At 44.2% G+C, this 17,981-nt stretch overlaps 1 protein-coding gene across 1 annotated transcript; it reads right to left on the bottom strand.

Moving 5' to 3' along the window:
* Window positions 1-12,317: 12,317 nt before the first annotated feature.
* Window positions 12,318-15,422, bottom strand: LOC147249154 (collagenase 3-like). The gene is made up of 10 exons (XM_086225884.1): window positions 15,277-15,422; window positions 14,917-15,164; window positions 14,666-14,814; window positions 14,339-14,467; window positions 14,081-14,242; window positions 13,842-13,971; window positions 13,621-13,754; window positions 13,366-13,525; window positions 13,153-13,256; window positions 12,318-13,062 (listed from the first exon to the last, which is right to left on the bottom strand). The coding sequence occupies exons 1-10, from the start codon at window positions 15,373-15,375 to the stop codon at window positions 12,953-12,955; spliced, it is 1,425 nt and encodes a 474-aa protein (XP_086082010.1). The 5' UTR covers window positions 15,376-15,422; the 3' UTR covers window positions 12,318-12,952.
* Window positions 15,423-17,981: the final 2,559 nt, after the last annotated feature.

Here is a 17,981-nt window from a genome sequence, read left to right as displayed (position 1 = left end):
TGTAGTCAAATTTATACATGTATTTACTGAAAATAGAGTGCAGGAAACACAAGGCAGTGAAGCACAGACCAGACTGTATCAGAGTGGACACAGGTGAAAGGTCACAACAGGGAATAGCAGGAGTGTAGCTCATGGCTAGCATCACTCCGTCAAGCTAATTAAGTCAGAACAGAGTCCACAGAATTTCTACGGTAGCATGAAGTGGTGGGAGTCAGACGTAGATAAGAGCAAGGTCGTGAATCAGGACAAGAGAGGTTTTGATCTTCACAGATGCAACAAGAAGTCTACGATGGGAACAGATGGTGCTGGCATGCGGTCAGACAGAAGATTCTGCAAAATAACACAAGATCAAAAATTCACACTTGCACGCAGAAGCGATCACATCAGCACCTCCTTGTAACACATAAAACTGGAGAGATAGTTAGATCGTTGGACTTCTTGCCCCAACGCCAGGGACGATGCATCTGCGTATGCTGACTCCAGGATAGGGGAAGACGATCTCCAGAGCTCTGGATTCTTTCCTGTTAATCTGAATAAACTCTTTTGAACCAACTGGAAGGTGTCCTCTCCAGATTTTGAACAGCACAATATAGACTCTGTGGGTCCTTCTGATTGATTAATGATGACTTGTTGAAAAATTCCTACAGAGAAAACTTGGTGACCCCGACGTGACTTGAAGGAAGGACATCGGTAACTCGGTCGATTGAGGACCACCCCCGAGTGACTTCGGACTTCTCAATTCTCTGACGGCGCCGATAAAATAAGGTAAGCAGTCACCTGTTGTATCGAAGTACTGCCATTGGACAATCCAAATTAAGAGAATTGTGAAGACCACTGTCATTCTTAGTGAATTGGACACATCAAAGATTAACCGAAAAGAAATGATCAGAGATCGAAGAGAGGGTTCGACTTTGAATTAATCGGAGAGAGGGTCTGATTTAAAATGTTGGGGTGAGGGTCCGACATAAAAGGTTGAAGAGAGGGTTCGACTTTAAATTAATCGGAGTGAGGGCCTGATTTATAATATTGGAGTGAGGGTCCAATATAGTGACATAAACGGCGCTAGTGGGTGCAAGGCCCGGGGCAAAAGAGTCCCCCGAATATATGAATTGGACAGCAGTAAATTGGCGCTACGGGCTTGGCAGGCTTAAGTATCGGAGTCCATTGAGTTAACAACTCATAAAGAAGAAGTCACAGAAGAATAAGAGAAGTAAAAGACGTAAAAAAAAAAAAATACGTGCACTGGGAATTGTGTGGGTGGTTTCCAAAACAGACGAAGTGGGAGGAATAAGTAATGAGACTGTTGCAGTGAGTAACATCCGCCCCTCAGTAAAATCGAGTGGTAGAAGCTTGTTGGGAAAACTACAACCTCTCTGATTAAAATTACTTACCCAGTCTGTGTGTCTCTGGGGTCTGTGGGAATTTTGGGATTGGACACTTGGTGAGGAGTCAGTAAAATTCTCAGACCTATGTTTCCTCATCGCACTATCTTGGGATAGCGTAGAAGCATATGAGGAGAGATAACTGAGGAGGACAAGATCCACTGACACCTCTATAAGTGTGTATGGCAACATTTGAACTGTGTTGTGTGATTATAATTGTGAAAGACCATGGCAAACAATGATAAACTAAACTGTGAACAGTGGGACATGTGGTGGAAAAGCCTAATATCACAGGCGATATCTGGCTATTGTGGTGATGACAAGGGAAAGAAAACGTTGAGACAGAACATTGATGAATACACTAAACAATGTAAAGGACAGAAGTGGTGGGGAGTCGGTGGACTCCAGTGTATTAGTGTATTAAGTGTATTGTGTGTGGATGAGAAGGAGGTGTATGATGAAGTGATGGATCATGACAAAGTGAAACCCGGCAGATTGAGTCAGAAGAAGCATGCTAAAGCAGGTCAGAAGAAAGATGGGTGGAGAGCAATGTTGCATTTGATGGCCATGGCAGCTGGAACCAGGTGTCACATACAGACGCTGAAAGGAACGCAGGAGAAACCTCCTCCGTACTCAGGTCTGTCGGCACCTCCAGCGCCTGCGGCAGTGTTGCAGATGCCTGTTATCTCGGTGAAGGGAGATGTACAGGTGGAGTTTGAGGAGGAGGAGGATGAGGCCTCTGGTGGACAGGGACAGTCAGAATACAATAAGGTGAGAGAGCAGTTACAGGAAGCCAGAAGGAGACTAGAAGAAGAGAGACTGCGAAATGAAGGTGGAAACAGGGAAAGTCGAGAGGACAGGGAGAAGAGAGAGAGAGATGAGCAAGCATATAGAGACACAGAAGAAGAATATGGTGGTGGACTACTAGAGAATAATGGTGACAAACCACAGACGGACAAAACTGACCATGACGCAGCTGACAAACCCGCCCCTACGAAAAAGAAAAGCAGATCTACAGTAGAACCCAGACTGTTTGTAAACCCCCTACTGAGACCTGAGCCCCCTAAAAAGTGTGCAAAGCCCAGTACTGATGAAAGATAGATGTCAGTCAGAAAACTACAGACAAGAACAGGAGTAGAACATCACTCGCCTCACTGCAGAGGATGGGATCCCAAAGAGATGCTACCTGATAGACCTCCACTGACACCAAAACCACGTTAAAGATCACAATTCTATGCCAGGAAAACTGAAATGTGACATTGTGTTTGAGCACGAAGACTCTGATGATGACGTGCCAACACAAAAAAGCCGTCCACCACCCAGTAGACCAGGAAGCCGTTCTGCTAGCCCTGTGTCTGATCACACACGCAGTAAATCTACAGGCGGGAGTAGAAAAACAACGACGTTCGCTATGCCGCTGATACAACAACCGGGGGGTGGGGAAGTGATATACAAACCGTGGCCACTCGCTGACAGAGACACGTTGGTTAGACGCCTCCCCAGTTTATGGGATGATTGTGCAGGACCCTGGCTGACAAAGTTACATTCCCTGATAGCAGGGACTACACTCTCCATAGGGGACATGAGAGCCCTGGTAGGAGCGTGTACTTCAGTATCACATGTACTAGACATCGACACAGAAGCTGACACTAACGGTGCACCTGATGACATGCCTTACACACAAATGGCGATAGTGTGGGGAAATGTGCTGAGAAGGGCGTTTCCACCCTCATGCACCGCCGCTCACAGTGTTTTCCAGACAGCCTGGTGAGTCTCCCTCCTCCTTCATAAACAGATGTGAGGATGAGTGGGAGAACAGAACAGGTGAAAGACCAAATCATTCCCCACCAGCAGCTACTCAATTTAAAATGGCTCTGTTAACAGGAGTGTCACAGAAGGTGCGCAGTGAGATGGAAAATTATCCTCATTGCAGTGGAGATAACTTGGCACAGTGGTGCAGAGTGTTTACTCACAGACTCAGACAAGAAGACAGCGACTCAGCTAAATCTAATAAAGAATTACAGGACTTGAAGATGCAACTGACTAAACTCCAAATAGCACAAGCCAGAGAACAAGCAACCGGTGCTAAGAAGTCTGCCAAAGCAGAGAAACAGATGGTGCAACAGCAGGCCGCACCTGCACCACCGGCACCAGTAATGCCTGCACCTGTGGTACCAGCCTTACCATACTATCCACTGCAGTACCAGTGGGCTCCACCTGGACCCCAGCCTCAGTACTATCAGGCCCCTCTCCAACGAGGAGGAGGCAGAGGACGTGGTTACTCTCAACAGAGAGGAGGAGGCAGTGGTTGGGGAGGTGGGAACGGTAACCGGGGCCGCCGCAGGGGGAGGGATGTTATGTCTGTGGGGCACTAGATCATTGGGCACGACACTTTCCTAACAAACCTCCATCCCAGAGGGGACTTGGGCGTGGTCAGGGAGGACCACCACAGGACCATCAGGCACCACAACAACACCTGACTCCACAACATTACCAGATGCCTCAGTGGGAAAGGGAGGACTGGTACCCGCCGCCACAATAGGGGTACCCGGTTCCAACAGCAGGGGGATTGGCTGACCTCCTGTTAAGAGTGAGAGTAGAGGGAGTAGCTGTTGACATGCTGGTGGACACAAGAGCAAAATATTCTACTATAAATCACAGCCTCCCAGAAGCTCTTATCTCTGACAGAAAAGTGGAACTAGTGGGTTTTAATGGACAACCAACTGCCATCCCATTTACCCACCCCCTCCGAACGGCAGTCAGTGAACAAACTTTGCAGCATCAGTTTGTGCACTCTCCATCCTGTCCTATTCCCCTGATGGGAAGAGACTTGTTGACTAAATGCAATGCTTCTATTTTGTGTGGTGAAACACGACTGGAAATATCTTTCCCTAATGGAATAAAGATGACACCTACCAACTCGGTGCTGGCCTCCTCAGTGACTGGACAATGGTTGATGCATGAACCTGAAGTTAAAGAGAATGTTAATGCTACCATCTACTGGGCAGAACTGTGTCTAGATGAACCTGGGCCCCAAAGTCTGATGACTCTTTTCCATCAATGGCGCCCATGGATTAACTCCATGCACCCCTATGATCCTCCTACTGATCCGTATCATTGTACTCTCCTCTATGATCGATATCAGACAAATGAGGTATATGAAGAGGCGTTTGGTCAAGTGAATGGTTCACACTGGATGCTGTAGTCAGATTGTATATATGTAAATAAAACAGGAGGGGCAGCCCGTGTGGTGTTGACCCCCGAACGGGATGAATGGTTTCAAATGTCAGATACCTCAGTCCCACATGCTAGAGTGGATGCTAAGGATCTCGGACCAATGACCAAAGCGGCCCATTTAGTGACTGGAAACAGACACAGGTGGCTGGCTTAACATATTCAGCCTCCTTAGAGACTTATCGCATCACTCATCACACTGTGACCCCATCGGTGTTGCAACAGTGTGAATTAACGAGACAACATGGGCGTGAAAATTCAGATAGTGACATGACTACAGAACTCCTCAGTACCATATCGCCTTCGGTGTGGTCAGAAGGAAAAACAGATGTAGGACCCTGTAGACCTGAAACACCAGTAACATTTGAAGTGTCACCTGGACCGCCCGTTTGGATATCACAATATCCACCTAAGCCCGGTGCTGTCGGGCCCATCACTCAGATTATCAAGGACCTTGAACAAAAAGGTGTTCTGGAGGCTTCCACCTCTACTTGGAACACTCCTATTCTACATGTAGGGAAACCCAACGGAGATTGGAGAATGGCTCATGACTTGAGAGCTGTTAATGCATGTGTAATCACGCCTCCTATCCCGGTTCCAAATCCACACACTGCCCTGTCTCAACTATCTCCAACACAACAGTTTTTCACGGTGATTGATCTAGCAAACGCATTCTTTTCAATACCTCTGCCAGTTGAACTGCGCAAGAACTTTGCATTCATGTGGAACGGATGCAGATATCAGTACACAGTTCTACTTCAGGGATTCTCTCTCTCACCTGGCCTGTTCAATCCTGCGCTACATGAACATTTATCTAAAACCCTCCACTTCCCGCCAGGTTGCATGTTACTACAGTATGTAGATGATCTTCTCATTGCCGCACCCACTGAATCTGAGTGTCTACAAGCCACCCAGGCATGCCTGAAATCCCTAGCCTTGGGAGGCTTTATAGCGTCAAAATCCAAATTACAATGTGTGTGCTCCCAAGTAACATTTTTGGGAAGATTAGTCGCCGGTAACGCCACTTCCATTTCTGCAGAGCATCGTAACACCATTCTGAGATATCCCAAGCCTCAAACAGTTCGTGACATGATGTCATTTCTGAGCCTCACAGGCTACAGCCGTCATCATATTAGCGACTACACCCACAAGACGACCCCGCTTCGCAGGCTAGTTAATGAACAAGGACTGAAGAATAGATTTAATCCCTTGGTGTGGACACCAGAAGCAGAGGACTCATTTGTTCAAGTGAAACAAGATCTAGCAGCAGCAGCCGCTCTTACAGCACCAAATTACTCTCAGACTTTTTACCTTGATGTTTCTGAAAAAGGCAACACCATGAATGGTGTTCTTTTCCAGAAAACGGGGAGGTAGGCGAGCAGTGTTAATACCAAATGATGACAACAGAGACCAACATGACTGACCTAAAACCCAGATGGACTGACTGAGTTGATTGAGCTTCAAGATAAAGCCGCACCAGAGAAGTCAATGTGGTTGGCTAGAGAAGTCAGGAAAGGTACAGACAAAATATGTTCGGCAAATGGTCGGGAATGATTAAAAGTGTTCTCTCTGGCATCTTGGTTGCATTTCATTATTGATTATTGTTGGTTGCTGTTGTATCCCACTAATCAGATCTATGTGTGAGCGTGTGATTTCAGCAGCAGTGGAGAAAGTTAATATGCAGAATGGGCCTCCTCCAGCATACCAGATGCTGTACACCAGCTCCAGCTCCTCCCCTGGATGAGGATGGACCTGAGCTCGCCTGGGTAGATGAGTACACTGATGAGACCCCACAATTGGATGATCAGCTATAAATTTATCCAGCTGAAAAAGCGAGCACTTAGTAGTGCTCAACAGGGGGAAATGTAGATAAATTAATTCATATATTTGCTTTAACTGTAGATTAATCCATACATATATATTTGCTTAAACTGTAGTCAAATTTATACATATATTTACTGAAAATAGAGTGCAGGAAACACAAGGCAGTGAAGCACAGACCAGACTGTATCAGAGTGGACACAGGTGAAAAGGTCACAACAGGGAATAGCAGGAGTGTAGCTCATGGCTAGCATCACACCCTCAAACTAAGTCAGAACAGAGTCCACAGAATTTCTACGGTAGCATGAAGTGGTGGGAGTCAGACGTAGATAAGAGCAAGGTCGTGAATCAGGACAAGAGAGGTTTTGATCTTCACAGATGCAACAAGAAGTCTACGATGGGAACAGATGGTGCTGGCATGCGGTCAGACAGAAGATTCTGCAAAATAACATAAGATCAAAAATACACACTTGCACGCAGAAGCGATCACATAAGCACCTCCTTGTAACACATAAAACTGGAGCTGATAGTTAGATCGTTGGACTTCTTGCCCCAACGCCAGGGACGATGCATCTGTGTATGCTGACTCCAGGATAGGGGAAGATGATCTCCAGAGCTCTGTATTCTTTCCTGTTAATCTGAATAAATTCTTTTAAACCAACTGGAAGGTGTCCTCCCAAGATTTTGAACAGCGCAATATAGTCTCCGTGGGTCCTTCTGATTGATTAATGATGACTGGTTGAAAAATTCCTACAGTCCTCACACAGGCAGTCCTGCAGTCGCAGGAGGACATAACGTGGATCAATGAGCCGCTCGACTGCCTGATAAATGTTCTGGAAAGTTTAGTGGAAAAATAAATTAATCTGGCTTCATGAATCATGTAATTGCTTCTTACCCATTCACAGTGTGGAAATGAAATTCTGGCGTGCGAGGATGGCTGCCCGGCCGGGATCGGCGTCCATCCCTCCAGCCTCTGCGCATCGATGATCTGCACATTGATGGAGTGGAAACCCTTACGATGAACGGAAGCGTGTTCCTCATGGGACGGCGTTTTTATGGCAACATGAGTGCAGTCATTAGAGAATCCAGCTATTGCTGCAAATTGCGCTTTCATATTGACCTGTTCAACCGCACCATGAGGGAATTTAGCTGGATGATCAGGTCCACCATCCACGGCCTGGCCCGGCTGAGGGTCGACTGACTCACCTCAGAACGGTCCGCCATCTCCCGCTGGAAGGCTTTTTTGTGCCCGATGTATGTACGGTTATCAAATAATGTCAGTTACCAAACACCGCCACAGGGTGTCGCCAACGGACCAAAGTGCAGTTAACGCAAGAATCGGCTTTCCGCCAACTTCTACGGCATCTCCAGAGATGGCATGAAACAGCGCAAGAATCGACAAACTTTTCGCGTTGATACATCTGAACGTGAGCATCGATGCTGGCGTATGCAAGTTTTTCTTGCGTAAACCGCATTGATACATGAGGCCCCAGGTCTCCTCCGATAGCTGGCTAGATTGCAGTACTGCCTATCTTTATGTCTGCCTTGTGGTCCACAAACCACTGAAAGTTGGCAGCAAAGCCAACAATGTACCACTTGCCTCCAAACTAAGAGAGAGATAGAAGGGAAGGAATAAAGAATGATAAATATTCTCTTTAGAGATCACACTCAGCATATTCTTTACTCTACTCCCATCTTCCACATTATATTCTTCAAAGTAAGATTTGCTCAAGTGAAAACATTAAACATGTCTAGCAATCACAGATCCTGATAACACTTCTTTTTCCAAAACTGACTCATGCAGCTATCCTGAGTTTTACAGACATAACATGGTCTTACCTTCTCCAGGTAAGCCAGCATGTACATCACGGTGACCAGCATCCTCAGCAGTGTGTTCCTCATGGCTTCTCCTTTGTGTGTTGTCTCACCTTCACTGGTGGAAGCGTGCCATAGGTCTTCAGCAGCTCAGACGTTGTTAGGGAAGACGTTTGGGCTAAACAGGTGTGCACTGTTTAGTTTGACCACTGAAAGCAAAGTATAGATGTCATATAGACTGGTATGAGTATGTGAGTATGAAAGACCTCACATTCTGTCTGCAATTTGTCTTCCTCTTCAGAATTATAGAATTGACAGAGCTTCTTCTCAGCTTGTTTGTAGGCCTGACTATTTTTTCTCAAATATAGGACTGTCCTCTGTTAAGATTATGAAGTTTAGAAGTAATTGAAAATACATTTAAATAACATATTATATCAGTATTATTAATAAGGGATTAATAAGATTTTCCGGGATTTTCCGGCCTTGGACGCTTGTGGGGATGGTCTCCGCTCGGTGTTGCAGCGTCCTGATGACACCTAACTTGTGCTCCAGAGGATGGTGAGAGTCAAAAAGCAAGTATTGGTCAGTGTGGGAGGGTTTCATGTACACATCCACCCTCAGGCTCCTGTCCTCTTGAACGTAGACATCGCAGTCCAAAAAGGGCAGATGGTTGTCTTTCACATCCTCTCTGGTGAACTTGATGTTGTCGTCTACCGAGTTGATGTGTGCTGTAAACGGTTGTACCTCCTGAACCTTGATCTTCACCCAGGTGTCATCAACGTATCGGAACCAGTGGGTGGGGGAGGGTCCACTGAAGGAAGTCAGGGCCCTCTGTTCCACCTCTTCCATGTATAGGTTGGCCACGATAGGAGATACGGGAGAACCCATGGCACAGCCATGTTTTTGCCTGAAAAACTTCCCTCTGTACTGGAAGTAAGTTGTGTTCAGGCAAAGGTCCAGAAGTTGGCAGATTTGGTCCGGATTGAGGTTGGTCCTGTTGCTGAGGGTGTTGTCCAGCTGTAGGCATTTCCTCACTGTTTCCACAGCCTCCACGGTAGGGATGCAGGTGAACAAGGAGGTCACATCGTAGGACACCATGGTCTCATCTGGGTCCAGCTTGAGTTCTCTAACCTTGTTCACGAAGTCCATGGAATTCTGGACGTGGTGGGGGGTTTTCCCTACCAAGGGGGCTAAGATGGTGGCGACGTGTTTGGCGATGTTGTACGTCACGGAGTTTATGCTGCTGAAAATGGGTCGGAGCGGGGCACCTTCCTTGTGGATTTTGGGGAGGCCGTAAATCCGTGGAACTGCGTCTCCGGGGTACAGGCGGTGATACTCCAAGCGGTTGATGATTTCCCCCTTTTGCAGCTTCTGTAGGTGTTCCACCACTTTCTTCTTATAGCTGCTGGTGGGGTTGCGTTTTAAGGTCTCATATGTGTGAATGTCACCGAGAAGAGAACTGATCTTGTCCTGGTAGTCAGTTGTGTCAAGGACCACCGTGCATCTTCCTTTGTCAGCCGGAAGGATGGTGATGTTCTCATCTTTGCTCAGTGCATTCAGGGCCTTCCTTTCCTGGACCGAGAGGTTGGCAGAGGGGACCTTCGCTTCGGAGAGGGCCGCTGTGACCTTGAGTCGTAGTTCGTCTGCTTCTGTGGTGGAGAGGTTGTTCTTCTTGATGGCGGATTCTGTGGCAGTGATGAGGTCCACCGTTGGGAGATGTTTCGGGGTGACAGCAAAGTTCATTCCTTTTGCAAGGACGCGTTTCTCAGGACTGGTGAGCTCCCTGTTGGATAAGTTCATTATCCACCTGTCCTGTGAGTCCGCTGGGGTTGGGCCTTCTGCTTCTCGTTCCCGGTCGAGGCGAGACTGGAGGCGAGCGAATTTCCTTTTCTGCCTCTCCTTGCTCTTCTGATGTTGAGATAGTTGGGCTGTCCCAACGAAGGAGGTGACCTTGTCCAAGATGGCGGGTGGCAAAAATGGCAATAACTCTTGATTAAGGTGATCTAGCTTGCTCTTTAGTCCCTCGATGGTGAAATGGACCTGTCTCTCTCTCGTTGAGAAGCTGATTTTGGGCCCGTTCCAAAATCTTGCTGGCCCTGTGGCCCCTCACGGTGGATTTTGACTCTCACCATCCTCTGGAGCACAAGTTAGGTGTCATCAGGACGCTGCAACACCGAGTGGAGACCATCCCCACCAGCGTCCAAGGCCGGAAAAAAGAACAGCAGCATCTGAAAAGAGCACTTAAAACTTGTGGCTTCCCAGACTGGACCTTTGTAAAATCCTCTTCCAGGTCCAGAAAGGAGGAGAGCTCCAGGAGGAGGGAAGATGAAGAAGGCAGGAGAAAAAAACATAGTGATCCCCTATGTGGCAGGGGTTTCTGAGAAATTAAGGAGAATCTATAACAAGCACCGCATCCTTGTGTCTTTTAAACCAGACAACACTCTGAGACAAAGACTGGTTCACCCCAAAGATCCCACCCCTCACAGCCAGAAAAGCAATCTGGTATACGCTGTCAGATGCAGTGAGGCCTGCATGAATCTCTACATAGGGGAAACCAAACAGCCCCTCAACAAACGCATGGCCCAACATAGAAGAGCCAACTCTGGAGGACAGGACTCAGCGGTTTTCCTCCACCTCAAGGAGGAAAGCCACTCCTTCCAGGACGACCATGTCCAAATCCTCGACAGAGAGGACAGATGGTTTGAAAGAGGAGTTTAAGAAGCCATCCACGTCAGGATAGAGAAACCATCTTTGAACAGAGGAGGTGGACTGCGACATTTCCTTTCACCTATTTACAACCAAGTCCTTTCAAAGCTTCCCCAAACGACCACCCCTGAAACTCCCTGACACCGCACAACGACTGTCGTTTGGGGAGGCCAGGTGAGTCTCAGGAGGGTCGTTTCCACCACAATAGCACTGACCACTCCCACATAGGTTTATAAGCTGGAGTTTCCACACTCTTCACTAGAACTGAAGAAGCCTCTCGGATGAGAGGTGAAACGTCTTCAAGATAAACTTACGTCCAGTTGACCAGATTTTACTTCGCTTTGATCTACGATGACCTGGATGAATGAGAACCTACACAAATACCATTACAATCTCAATGCAGTTCTACATATCAATAAGCCGCTAGTTAGCCCAAAAGTCGTGACATCGTGACTCCCAACTGTTACCAGAAGTACCAGTAATCTGGGTGTCGCGTAATGCACAATTTGAAGGTGACGCTGTGTAACGCTAATATTATGAATAAAACGTGATCATCAATCACACAAACGGTACTCACCACCTTAAATGGTTCCCGTAATGTTAGCGTGTATGGTGAGCACTTCACCTGCCGTGAAGTTATGGAGCAGACCTGAATTTTGGGGGCAAATTTGAATTTGAATTTGCGTCGTCTGATTGCATGATGGACACATGCGGTCTTGCACGCACGCACACGCACGCACGCACGCACGCACGCACACAAATAGACAGTATGCCTCGAAGGAAAGTGTGTTGTATGTTGTTGTATAACACACTTTCCTTCAAGGCATACTGTCTATTTGTGTGTGTGTGTGTGTGTGTGTGTGTGTGTGTCCTTGGATGCACACATTCCTCCACAAGATTTTCCCTCATTTATATCAACAACCTTTATTTAATCAGGTAATCTCACTGAGATAACCATACATAAGAAAAGGATATATAGTGTCAGAGACATCACTAAAGATTTGAAGATAAAAGTTTATATTTTATAATTTGATCTCCAGTAATTTACAGTAAATTACTTTTGTGTCTGTACAAGTATTAATTACCCTTATAAAAAATAAAATCACTTGCTTCATGACCTGAAATTTTAAGGAAAACACTTTGAATGACTCCTGATTTCAGTGTGTTTACATACATTGCTTCATTATCATAAACAAGTAAAATCTGTAAAATATTACCTGACATTTTATGTAAAATTACATTTTAATCTGTACAGCTACAATAAATTGCTATTAAAAAACATCATATTAATGTAATCTTAAATTATTATCATTATTACCTGTAATTTTAAAGGTAAACTTTAAATAACTAAAAATATCTGTAAATCCACAGGCATTTCATTGTTTTATGGAAAAAAGGGAAAAACTCTGTATAAAAATACAGAATATTTCCTGTAAAATTATTATCTTTTTTCTTTTTTTACAGTGTAGAGTATCATTCTCTGTCTCTGTGAAACCAAAATACTAGACATCCTTGCCAGCTAATGGTTTAAGCTGACTCAAATGTAGCTGAAGCTGAGGTAGCAACCCAAGTATGAAAGTTCTACACAACGTATCAGAGGAAGCAAATTCAAGTCAACACATTATCTTGTAACATGGCAAAATGAAAAAATTGAATTTTTCTTGTCAATTCATGAAGTCCATTTATTTCTTCATCATTTTTTGTATCGTTTAGTCACAGAGTAGTGAGCAAATCTAGACAATGATAAAAAAAGCTTCTCTTCCACGTAGCAGTAACACCTTGTTAAATACAACATTTAAAACCGCCACAACGGTAGTTAAATATGTAAAAGTACAGAAATAGAATGTGATCAAATGCAATTAAATTAATTTAAATTACTTAAAAAAATCTGTAGCTGCCACCACAGAAATTGCTATTTAATTCTTTTATTTAAGGAAAAAGACACTCTTCTCAGGAAGGATATAACTAGGCATTAATTTCAGTTATAAAATAGTTTAGAAGTTCGTGCAGTGTAAGAAGTAGCTGTTGTTGAGCACACGGAACAACCTCCCACTCCTCAGGCTGTACTCAAACATTTGGGGTCCACTGAAGATGTATGTAAAACCTGCAGAGGAGAGGCTTCATGTCAGTTTCACAAAATTTCGTGATGGAATGCTCACAAGACATAAACATCTGTAAAGTGCCCTCTGCCTACCTCTATACTGGAAAGCTGCCGTCACCTTGGTGGCGAGCCCAGAGAAGGTCTCATCAACACGTTTGGGGAATCCCTCATCCATTGTCTTTCTGGCTTCATCGTAACTTAAAGACAAAATTAGAATGAGTCAACCTTTGCAAAGCATCAGATAAACCATTGTGGTATTTAAATATGGTATTTGTAATGCATTTATGCTGTGTCCTGTGAACAAACCTGTAGTAGAAACTGCCCACAAAGAACAGAGTCTTGCCAGATGCCACATCATAGAGAGCAGCGTCGATTTTCTTAACTTGTTTGGGCAGGCCAAGACTGGAGAGGGGTTTAGGATAGCCACCAACAAGATCATAGCCACTGAAAGCCCACACTTTCTGACCTGCAGTGACAACGCACATTTAGTAAATTAGGAGTAGTAAATACATGAAAAGCTTGATAATGTAGAGTTACATTAGAAGCTTCTTGTAGGCATACCTTTAAAGAGTAAGACATTGTCTGACTGTTGGCTCTCATAAGCTGCATCAATGTTGACAGGAGCTCTGGGCCAGAAGTTTGTGATTAGGCTTTGCTGAGGTGTTGTGCTTTGAGGGTAGCTGCGCCAGAAGAAGCTGCACAGAACGTGAATAAGTTCAGAGGTCAGTTGTTGCAAAGGGAGAAATATTAACACTCTTAGAACAGATACTTGGCGATGATACCTGTCTTTGAAGAAGAGCATCTCTCCTCGCAGGGTGGCTACAGCATCCAGCACCATACTTGAGTCACAAGCATCAGGGGTAATTGGGGGCTCAGGCCCAGGTTGCACAGGGTCCTCATCAGGGTTTGGACCTAGAAGGTAGATAGATTGTACCAAATCACTGTGGGTTGTGCAAAGTTTCCACTGAGATTTTGCTGATTTCTATAAGTGATGGTGATGATTCTGCCTCATAGTACAAACCATAGAGAGACTGAATGCCGTTGACATCATCCCGGGGCAGAACAAAGGTGTCAGGGTTTCTATATATGTACAAAGGGTACATAAGAGCACCAGGATCATCAGAGTGAGACAGACCCAGGGAATGTCCAAACTCATGGGCGGCTACCATAAAAAGGACATATCCTACAGCAGAAAACACACAATAAAAGATTAATCATGGAGCCTTTCATACACGAGGATATTATGTCAAAATATTATGGAAAAAAATAACTAACACACCAGTGTTAGAGGTGAAAGTAAAAATCTCATCATCATCAAAATGAGCATCCCCACCAATGCCGGGGGCTGGGGCAAAGGCATGGGCCAGAGTGCCGTCTGGGCCGTCAAAGGGGTAAAAATCACCATGCGCTGTTGACAAGAACACAGTCATATAAGGTCCAGCAGGTCAATTAGAAAGACAAGCCATCAACAGTGTAAAAAAACAGCCAGTCGGCTTTCCAAACAGTCTGATTATATTCAAAACACATAATGATGTCACAACCAGTAAACTGAGCATTGAGAAAGTTTACAACTGGAACACAGACTTAGAAGATAACTTGTACTTACACTGGCGGCCAAAGGAGATCATGATGTCAGCGGTGCCACTGTAGATTCTTGTGAATCTCAAAGGAGTCACTTTGGCCCAAACCTGCAGTGCTTTCTCTATAGTGACATCCACCTCTGACTTTGACATGTCAGGGGTGTAGTTCTCTATTCTGCCACACAGAGAAATATCACAGTAAGGAGAAATAGAGATATAGAGTGGTTCACAAACCAAGCCTGGTTTGTTTGTTTTTTATTCTGTTTAGACTACTCACCTGTATGTCAGACTATTTTTCTGCCATTTCAGGTTATTTCCAAAGGTGGAGAACTGGCCAATGTTACTGTCCGGAATGCCACAGCGAGGCCTTTTCATTATTTCTAAAGTGTTAGCATCAAGTGTCCCCGTGATCTGGAGACCAAAGAACCTCTGCATCTCACTCAGCTTCTTGCTCATTGGGCTGATGCCTCGTCTGATAGTTGGAGCTTTCTCTTCTTTTAGACTGTAGAAATTCTTCAGATAGCTCTGTTTGAGGTAAAAATGTGAATTAGCTACATAAATACAACATTAAGGAGCTACAAATGTGTCTATGACAAAATATCAGATTTCCAGTATAGTCAGGCAAAGCAAGACCTACCTTTGCAAAATGCTCATCCTGCTCATTTATTGGTGATATTGGCACACAGTAAACTGCAGCTGCCAGATATAAAAGAGCGCTCAATTTGAAAGTCCTCATGTTTCCACGTTAGATTTTATCTGTGTTTCAGTGCTCCAGGCAGCTGTTTATAACCAAGGTGGACTCAGGATGTTGAGCAACCACCTTGAGTGAGTAAAACGGAAACGGTCCTTTTATGGAGAACAGAGGAAGACACCCTCCGATTGTTCACCCTTGAAAGAGTTTTCCCAAAACAAAGTTATAATCAAACAAAAAATCAAATCAATCAAAATCAAAAAACATATCCATGTAAATTGTTTGATTGTTCATAATTACAAATCATTTATATCGTATGATTTAAGCCTGTTACATTTCTGCATAAAAACATGACTTGACAGCAACTTAGTCACGTTCAGGGAAAGGTCTGTATTTTGAATCACTGTGAAAATCAGCTCTTTCGTGGAAAAAAAAATTATGAGAAGTACGTACGGTACATTTTTTTTTTTAAATGAGTTAATCTGCACTTATAAACCATTGGATGTTTTTTTAAGCAAATACACCACATAACTTCACCTTCACTTCAACTACCTTCAGTTTTTTTCTGTTTTGGGTGTGATGCTGATAAATGTCTGCAACAACCTCTGTAGTAGGATTACAACCCTCCTTTTTGCAATTGCAATTTTCAAGACACATAATAAGCTTCAAATTTGGCAATTGCCATAAAACAAAATTTTAAGATGCCCTAAACTTGTCTTAAGCATATATCAGGGATTTGACTTAAAATAATTTTTTCAATTTTGAGATGAGGGAAAATGGGCATTCAAACATATTTCAGTACTTATTCCATTACCAGGGAAAATCATTGCTTTTACACCACTGTATTGGCTTGCTGTCTGAAAGTGAACTGTCTTCTGATGAAGAATCTGATAAAAGCTAGTCTTCTTAAACCTCCCTTTTCCTTTTACAGTGCAGTGCAGTGTTTGTGGAACTTGTCATCACTCCAGCCTTGCCCCTTGTTTTTCTTGTTCTATCTTGACATGAGTCTATCTCGTTCCTGTTGTCATGATTAGTAAAGCATCTGCCACCCATATATCAATATAAGTTATTCACACCATTTGTCCTTGCCTTTAGAATTTTTTTTTCTGAAAAGGCAAGGCAAAGCAAGGCATTTTATTTGGAGAGCCCGTTTTCACAAACAGTTTGCCACAAAGGGCTTCACATGGCATCATAACAACATTCTCTGCCCTTAGACCCTCACATCGACTGAGGAAAAACTCCATAGAAAACCCTTTTAACAGGGAAAAATCAGGGGTGCTCAGGGTGAGCAACAGAGAAGGGATCCCTCACCCAGGACGGACAGATATGCAGTAGATGTTGTTACAGACAAGAAAACAGTTTACAATGCAAAAAGGAAATAAGAGAGCCTGTCTCCATCTGCCAAAGAGGATCATTTGATAAGCATGAAGTGAGCTACAGGTGGATCATGCAGGAGTATGGATCTGCATTGATTTAGCATGTCGTTGTACAGTGTATTTCAAGTGAAGTTCCCCTAAAACTATTGGTTACAAAGGAGTAATCTACAATAGAATACAGTTTCTAGTCACTTCATTCGGTATACTTTGATATTTGAATATGATCCAGCTCTGGCACAGAAACAATAAAAAGTATATAATTATAATTGATTGTGTTGACCATGGTGTTCAACTGGATGACTGTACATTTAGACGTTTCTAATATTGGGGCCAGCATGTATTACATAAATGAGAGGGCTATAATTTGAGAAGCAGCTTTTAATATAATGAACAGTACAAAACCACCAACTAAAAAAACAAGCACAAAGCAGAAAAGAGCGTCAAGCAAAAATATATGTTTCATCTTTCCAAGTTGAAATTATATTGTAGATTCATGCTACTGGTAAAACATAAACAGGAACTTTGAGCAACCATAGTCAAGTCATATTTTTATGATATAACATAACTTCACAACAAGAAGGTTCCATGTTTGAGCGCTGGCTTGAGCACAGGATCTTTCTGTGTGGAGTCTCCATGTTCTCCCTGTGCCTGCGTGGGTTCTCTCCGGGTACTCTGGCTTCCTCCGAAAGACATGCAAGAGGTTAATCGGATACTTTAAATTGACCATAGGTGTGGCTGTGAGTGTGAATGGTTGTCCGTCTATATGTGTTGGCCCTGCGATGGACTTGCGACCCATCAAGGGTGAACCCTGTCTCTCGCTCAAAGGCTGCTGGGATAGGCTCCGGCCTCCCCGCGACCCTTACAGGATAGGTGGTAGAAAATGGATGCATGGAACAGCAAATACCAGAGGTTATCTCATGGTACTTTTCCTTTCAAGCAGTTCCAGACAATTCCCTTGACTGTATTGTTTACAAAGACCCAACATTCCAGTTAGTAACATGGGAGAAAGTTGGCAACATTAGTGGAAAAAGACATCAGAGACATCATACAGGACGTGTCCATGTCATCATGGACAAAAGCACTGTTTTCCTCAATTTCAAATAAGAATTTCTGACAAGGTAGGGAGCACTTGTCCATAGAACAGTCATCACAATGTGGGATTGTGATCCCAAGCAGGTTTTCTGGTTACTGATGTGAGTCAGGTATCTTTCTGTTTCTGCTTCTAGCAATATTAGGAAGACATTGTCATTATATTGTATAAACTAAGGGTGCTGC

The sequence above is a fragment of the Aulostomus chinensis genome, chromosome 15 (assembly GCF_037954235.1).
Source record: "Aulostomus chinensis isolate RoL2024-O1b breed Wild chromosome 15, RoL_Achi_v1.0, whole genome shotgun sequence".
Classification (NCBI taxonomy): Eukaryota; Metazoa; Chordata; class Actinopteri; order Syngnathiformes; family Aulostomidae; genus Aulostomus; species Aulostomus chinensis.
This window is presented reverse-complemented; position numbering and strand designations above follow the sequence as displayed.

What these genes read in the sequence shown, in the direction of transcription:
- LOC147249154 (XM_086225884.1), bottom strand. Translation starts at nt 15,375, where the DNA reads ATGAGGACTTTCAAATTGAGCGCTCTTTTATATCTGGCAGCTGCAGTT. An exon ending in ATGCTCTTCTTCAAAGACAG is followed by an intron (nt 13,755 to 13,841) that starts GTATCATCGCCA and finishes CGTTCTGTGCAG; the next exon opens with CTTCTTCTGGCGCAGCTACC. An exon ending in GTGGGCAGTTTCTACTACAG is followed by an intron (nt 13,257 to 13,365) that starts GTTTGTTCACAG and finishes TTTGTCTTTAAG; the next exon opens with TTACGATGAAGCCAGAAAGA.